A 7694-nucleotide genomic window follows, 5' to 3' on the forward strand; every position below is an offset into this window, starting at 1 on the left:
CTGTTCTGGGTGCATGGCCAAGTACATTTCTTCAAAGCTTCAAGATAACATTACGAGGCTTCTCATTTCTTCGTCATTTGAAAATGAAAAGGCCTCCTTCCAGCCCATTAAGCCCCTTCTTCCCAAGATAAAAATGGCTAAGACGTTTTACCAGCACCGGCGATGCAGAACCAATAGTGAAGATTCTATATCTTCGTTATCTGACATCGAAGCCCGTCGATCTTTGAGGTGTGATGTTGGCCACGCAGCGGCCGAGACGTTCTTGCTCACTCGTCTGAGTTTAAAGCTTTTGAGATATCTTGGGTGAGTAAGTTTTTATCAGGTTTTTTTGCTTTTTGTTTTTTAATATGGTAATTGGTTTCGTGTATTGTGGTTTGTGATTCTTGTTTCTTTTTAGATCATCCATTTTGGTAATTTCGATCTGTTTATTGAGTAACTTCATTTGTAGTTTATTTGTTTGATTAATGTAATCAAGCTGCAAAAATTGGCCTTGTCTTTTTTCCTTTACCAATCAGTTGTATAATGATGAATGGAGGACATAGTGCTAATTAGATGAAATTAAGGTCTTATGAAGGAGATGTAGTTAGCCTTTGTCTAAAGTTTGTTATAATTGCCTCTGAGGAGTACACTTTCTTTTTCATTTCAAATCATTTTGAATAGAAGACACACACAATACAATCAACTTCATAAAGAATGGTACTGATGGACATTGTTAGAGTGTCCTAATTAACATGTGTTTAGCTAAATTTTAACTTGTTAGAGTGTGATGTATCAAGTTGATGGTAAATTAGAGGGTAATTGATCTTAGGTAGAAAACAACATAGAGGAAAGAAAGATAAACTGTATGGAAGAGTGATGATAAAAGCAATTGCAAGTTGTTGAATTGTTGGATTATTCAATAGTTTACATTAGAACTTTGGCACATTTTATAACAATCCTGGTAATTCTTGCCATCAATGGAAAATTATAAAATTCGCCAGTTTTAATTGGTACAATTCTGTTTTATCATGTTAATTTTTTAAGCAGCTTAAATAGGTACTTCTAAAGCTTCTTTAAGTCTTCTTCCCTCTTTCAGAAATGGATGTTCCCTAACCATTTTTCTTATATTCAGGGTAGGCTACAGATGGATGACAAGATTTCTTGCACTTGGTTGTTATGCATTGTTACTTGTACCAGGCTTTTGTCAAGGTCTGCAGCATTTATATTTTGTCTGTTTATAAATATTGTTATCAAAGTAGAAATCAGAAAATTCAGTGTATGGGAGAATAACTAGCGTGCCTTTTCATTTCAGTTGGTTACAACTATTTCTTCTCCAGTCAGATACGCAGAAGTATTGTTTACGACGATAAACCAAGGAATAGGTAGGATATCTAGAAACTTTGTGCATTTTTGATATTCTGAATCATTTGATTTCAGGATTTGTCGCATTGATACTGAGAGTTGTTTTGCAGGATGGATCTGTATCTACCTAAAAATAGTGATGGGCCAAAACCAGTCATTGCATTTGTAACTGGTGGAGCCTGGATTATTGGGTGAGTTAGATTTTCCCTTCATTAATATTATTGAACACTTGGTCATAGTTAGTATGCCGTAACATTTATGTTGGCTTTTTTTTAATTAAAAAATATTAAAGAATGTATTCTGGCATATGGTTCTGGTTAGCAGTTCAAGCTAATGAAACAATGTATTTTTAGATAGATAGGAAAAATAAAAGAAATGTGGAGGTGAAGAACAGCTGGATCTGCCAATTAAAAACAGAAGTAGCATTCCGGGTTGCATAATTACTTTATGTTTTAACATCTCTCTCTCTCTCTTGGCTAATGTAGCTATAAAGCATGGGGTTCTCTTCTGGGTCAACAGTTATCAGAAGGGGACATTATTGTGGCGTGCATAGATTACATGTAATGTATTCTTTTCAAATGTTTATGTACTGTACAAATAAAATTCCCATTATGGACGTTGACTGCCTGTGGTGCTAACTTTTGTTATTGAAATCTTCATGTAGAAATTTTCCTCAAGGAACTATTAGTGATATAATAAAAGGGTATTATTTATAACGGTTGAATATGCTACAATCTTTTATGATTTTCGAATACCCTTCAGTCTCATGTTACCTGCAAAGGCAAGAATTAGCATGACTCTGATAAAAATATGTATTAGTTATATATCCATAGTGAAGCCACTGAGAATAAGAGGAAAACAAATAAAGTATCAACTCAAATGCAGTCCACATTTGAGATCTAGAGGCTTTTGTTGGAGTCAGCCACTGAAAAGGACCTTTGAGGATCTACTGGTACAACACTCATCACAACAAGAATAAGGGAACACTTGGAGAGATAGAACTATGACAGAAATAGAGTCCAACTATTTTAATTAATTTCTCTAGCTACTGATTTCCCTCAAAATTTTGATATTGCCAATGCAATGTTTACTGTTTAGAGTAATTTCCTTTCATTTTTGTTTTAAAAATATATATTTTGAAATAAGTGGTTTTCTTATCTGCAGAGGCCAACTTTCTGACTCGAGAAGCAAATGAATGGTACAAAGAACCTGCTTCAGCAAGCGCTTGTAGCCCTTCAGACGATTTCTCTCATGATTTTGACGATTTCTCTGTGCGTCTTTCAAAATCTCATCTATGGTTTTTAGATTTCAGTTTCATATTAATAAATATATATATTTGTTGAAATACATATGTTTATTGTTTGTATAATATTTATTTATATATAAATATATATTATACTGTGCAAAGTGATGTGTTTATCATTCTATTTTCTAGCTTGCTTATATTAGCTTTGATCTTATGATAGTTTGATGACATTGGGTCTCAAGGCACAAAAGTTATTATCTACAACTTATGGGCTAATGATGACGAGATTGTGGAGTTATACTTCGATACAGATCCTAAGGTAACTTGTTCTGTCTTTATTTTTAGTTTCAATAATGTTAAAATTAAAAGAAATATGTTGACACAAAAATATGCAATGTGTATATAGTCAGTGTCCTTTTGAGCCAAACTTCTCTTAGCACTCATAGCTTGCAAATTACTTATCCTTTTTGGTATTCTGCTTAAACATAGTCTTAGCTATATTGTATGCATGCTAGAGACAGTGGTATGCTCGCTGAGATGGTTAGGGACAGTGGTTGTCACCAGCTTAAAAAGTTTACATTAGTATATAGAAGAGATAAGAAGATACATTCTTGTTAGTATAAGGTTATCAAAGTTTACCAGCTTAAAAAGACAGTGGTTGTCAAATATGATATGTCATATATTGAATTGAGGCAGAAAGGAGCATAGACTTGTTAGTATAAGGTTATCAATATTGAGTGTTATTTTGGTTTGGTCATATAGTATCTAATTCTGGTAGAGGAACTTGAAAAAGAGATAGTTTGAACAATTTGTTTGTAGCAATATTCAACTAGGATTGGGATGAAAATCAGTTTATGTTTTGTTGTTGAGTTGTGTATTTTGTTTGAGTGATCTTGAGAACTTAGAGAGAATGAGATTATTAATTAGTATTTGTATCTTAGATTATAGTTTCCTCCTCTTTCTCTTAGATGCTCATTGCTCTGACTTTCTCATCCAAATTTTCAACTTCTAGAACTACATGGATTCATCATGGTAAAATTCTGGTTTTGGTTGTGTTCAACTTCTAGAACTACATGGAATGGAAGTCTTGTTTTTTCTTTTCTTTCTAAAATGGGAATTCTCTTTTTGGACTGTTTATGATGCTGTGTTCTTTTCTTTCTAAACTGGAAGTCTTGTTTTTTATGGACTGTTTATGATGCTCTGTCAAGTACACCCCAAAATCCCTTTTTCCTTTTCGAACTACTGTAGGCCATGATGATGAACATTTAAGTTCTCAGGTGCATAAGAATTTGACAAAGTAGCAACATCATCAGAAAAAACAACATCATCAGAACTAATGATGATATATATTTGATAAATTGTAGTGAAAATCAAACATTATTACAAGTATATATAGATACATCTTTTTTAATATGCTTTCTTAGTTTGAAATTATCAAGATCAATAGCTAGAGATACACTATATTGATTTTTCCCTTGTTCTTCAGGGAGGATACTTTTGAAAGGAGACAACATAACTCTGATGATGAATTCGTAAGTAAGCATAAAAACAACTTATATTTGTATGTATATGCTATTTAAATCGTTCCCTCTCACTCATTGGTAACTTCTTTTCTTTCTCAGGGGAAAATGATGTTCATGTCACTATTTGGATTGATTAGGGCTTACAGTGTTGTTCCCGTAGCATAGCATGTATGTTGAGTTAATTTACAGTTACTATTTCGACTGCTTGGTTTGAGTACATTTTGGATAGCATGTAGGAGAACTCATTGAATGTTGATTTTATAGGCCTATAAGTAGATGAGTTGTTGCATTGCTTTAGAAGTTGATTTTATGTAGTAGACTAGCTGGAGAAGTTGTGTATGTTTGTGGGTACTGGTTTATTCCATTGCTTTAGAAATGGATATTGAGTTGTGGTGGACTACTAGTCTACTACATAAAGTTGCCATTGATTTTCTCGAAGTCCTCTTCTGTGCAAAATTAGTTACTTGTTTATTTATTTTAATAACATGTAAGCCTTGTCGATTTATATATATATAATTATGGCTTTGTATGAAGTAAATGGATGTAAACTTGTCTATTTAGATAATGCTGCAACTTCCCAGAAGCCTATAGCTGTCATGAAAGCTTTACAAAACTATTACGAAGATTACAATTCAAATGTGCATCGTGGAATCCATTCGTTAAGGTACTTAATGCTTGATTGGTATGAAAACTAACAGTAATAGACTATATTGCAAAGTTATGATAGAGGGAGATATTACTTTATGTGTGTGAGTTATGCCACAAAAGTTGTACTTTGCTTGATTGAAAGGAGAAAAAAAAATGGATGTGTTATGATTTATAGAAAAACTTATGTATGCTATTGACTTCCATTTTCGCTTTCATGAAAATAGTGCAAGGGCAACGGACAAGTATGAGTTGGCCAGAAAGAAGATTTCATCTTTTATCAATTTATCAAATTCTAGTGAGATTGTATTTACAAGAAATGCTACAGAAGCCATCAATCTAGTAGCTTATTCATGGGGCCTCCAAAATTTAAAGCAAGAAGATGAGGTGATTTTTTTTTCTTTCCCTATACCCTTCTATTTTTATGCTATTTTTTCTGATAGTTTTATGAAAGTGACTTCACATGCTTTGCGATGTGCATCACATTCATGAATACAGAACAAAACATTATCTGCAAATTTCATTGTTATCATGATATTTGCCTTATCTAAGTCATTTATTTATATATATTTGTTTTTATTATAAGAAATGAAAGTAGCTTTATTATGATTGTGAAAAATCATTACAACCAAATCATTATTTCAAATACTCCAAATCAAACTCAAGCAATTGAAAATATAAAAGGCTTAAACACATAAACAACAAAACTGAAAGACTCAAAAACCATAATAAACTAAAGTAAAACATTTTCTCTCATAAATATCAGAAAAGAAAAAGAAATTAAACTCTTTCACACACTTGAGCCCAATAACAACTCAACTTTTTATCATTTCTCATATATATCTAGCTAGTTTTCCTTTTGAGAAAGATCATATCATTTCTTTGAAACCAAACTGCCCACATTATGGCCAATCTACCATAATTCCAAATTATCTTCCTCTTTTTGCTAGAAAGGATGATCTGATCTTCAATATATTCATAATATCTTCTGCGTACTCTCATAAACACCCTTGAATTTGCCTAGACCCTCCACTTGCTGAAGAATGTCCTGACAGAGATGCAAAGCGAAGAACCATACCAGGGCTTGGCCATATTCCCCTAACAAAATGGTTAATTAGGAGAGAGGTATAGAATATGATTTTAATACTATCAGTTCTCATTCGACATTTAGCTTTCTCTGTATCCAACCAATTTGATATTGTTTTATGGTACTCTCTCTCTGTGAGATCTTTATTATGTTCTTTTTTGTGAAGAATATTAATATTACAAATTGTTTTTAAGTAGTTGTGGCTTCTTTGCTACATTGTTTGATAAATTTTATAGTATGAACTGTAATTTGACCCCATTACCAGCTTATCCTAGTCAAGTAGTTCTGACTATTCCCAACTTTTTTTTTGCAAATTCTGCTGACATTTGCTGAACATCACAGTTCCATTGTTCATTGTCAACTTGTAGCTCAAAAGACTGGTGCTATTTTGAAATTTGTGAGCTTAAGTAAAGATGAAGTTCCAGATATCAACGTGTTGAAGGAAATGTTGTTGACGAAAACAAAACTTGTAGTAGTCCATCATGTCTCTAATATGCTTGGTATGTTTATGTGGCTAAATTCTTTGTTGTCTTTTTTCTCCTTCTTGCTCTTTATGTTTTTTTTTCCGGCTAGCAGGAAGCTGGCTTTCATAGTTATCTCACATAAAATTTACTACTTTTAGGTTTTAGAATGTCAGAATGTTTGTTGACACTGCTCCAGAAGTTGAGGCACTGATGGACACTACTCTAGAAGTTGAGGCACCTATTAACACTAGTACTTTGCATGAGACACCTACACTTTCACTTTCTATTCATCCTGAGCCACTAAAGGTAAATTCTCTTATATTGTTTAAGAAATGATTATTTAACTTATACTGATTATAACATCATTGTAGAAAGATGTTAAGTTCAAATTATACGTTGGGCAAGGTGGTGATGTTGTGGCTCTTAGACGGGTGGTGGCTACCAAAGGCAATGTACATGGGAAATTTTTAGCACTTGGTAACTATCGCGTGGTTATTGATAAATGTCTAGATGGGATTGCGAAACTACCTGTCTTAGTTGGGGATGAGACAACTCTTATGGTTCATGCGGTCAACAGTTTTGTTCCTTGGCCATCGCATCTGATCATTTCTTATGATCATGAACAGGTAACAAAAGTTTTGATAGAAAATTGATTGTATTTTGTGATTTTTTATCTAACTTTTCTGTGTTTATTGTGAAGGAACCCAAGAGACTAAAGAGAAAGAGGATTTCAGCAGCTTGTCTGCCAACACAAGACCTAAAACATCCTCCACTACAGCTTCCCACTACTCAAGAAGAGGTAGGATCAAGTATGGCTAGTAAGCTGCCGATTATCTTCAAGGTTTCCATTGGACTTCCCATGTTTTTGAAGATACTTCTGGGTTCAGTTAAGTACGTAGAACCAGGATTCATGATTGACATTCTTATGGAGACCAATATTATGGGTGAACAATATACCTTATATATCTCAGATGAGGATATAGTACACTTTGGACTTATGGAAGAAATCAGCGCGTTTTAGATTTCATTCTATATCAGGTAAATTTTAAATTAATAAACATTATATATTTTTTTCTTTTTAAGTATAAATATTATATCATTAACTTTCTGTATGTAGTATAATATATTCCGAGTTGTGCGATAGATATATATCCCACTTTTTTGGTTTCATTGAGCCATCGTGGTCATTGAGAATTGGAACAAATATGGATAATTGGGCTGAAATTATCTTAGAGCGTATCAATAACACAGTGATGGGTCAAACTTGGTTAATGCCATACCATTTATTGTAAGTAAAATTTTCATTTAATATCAATTATACTTATACCTTATGATGTTTATTTTAATAGCTTTGTTTTAAATGCAGACGTCAATGGATGTTAGTGATA

The 7694-nt window shown here is 32.9% G+C and overlaps 1 protein-coding gene and 1 long non-coding RNA gene across 2 annotated transcripts; both read left to right on the forward strand.

Annotated features, from left to right (window-relative positions):
* The first annotated feature begins 214 nt into the window (after positions 1-214).
* On the forward strand, positions 215-1368 carry LOC133794448 (uncharacterized). Its single transcript, XR_009875224.1, has 3 exons — positions 215-303; positions 1112-1188; positions 1292-1368. It is a non-coding gene; the product is annotated as an uncharacterized LOC133794448 (long non-coding RNA).
* Positions 1369-4628: 3260 nt separating this feature from the next.
* LOC133796152 (cysteine desulfurase 1, chloroplastic-like) lies at positions 4629-6843 on the forward strand. The gene is made up of 7 exons (XM_062233633.1): positions 4629-4774; positions 4983-5142; positions 6079-6086; positions 6185-6311; positions 6472-6612; positions 6678-6758; positions 6817-6843. The coding sequence occupies exons 1-7, from the start codon at positions 4629-4631 to the stop codon at positions 6841-6843; spliced, it is 690 nt and encodes a 229-aa protein (XP_062089617.1).
* The last annotated feature ends 851 nt before the right edge of the window (positions 6844-7694 follow it).

Source organism: Humulus lupulus, chromosome 8 (genome assembly GCF_963169125.1).
Source record: "Humulus lupulus chromosome 8, drHumLupu1.1, whole genome shotgun sequence".
NCBI lineage: Eukaryota > Viridiplantae > Streptophyta > Magnoliopsida > Rosales > Cannabaceae > Humulus > Humulus lupulus.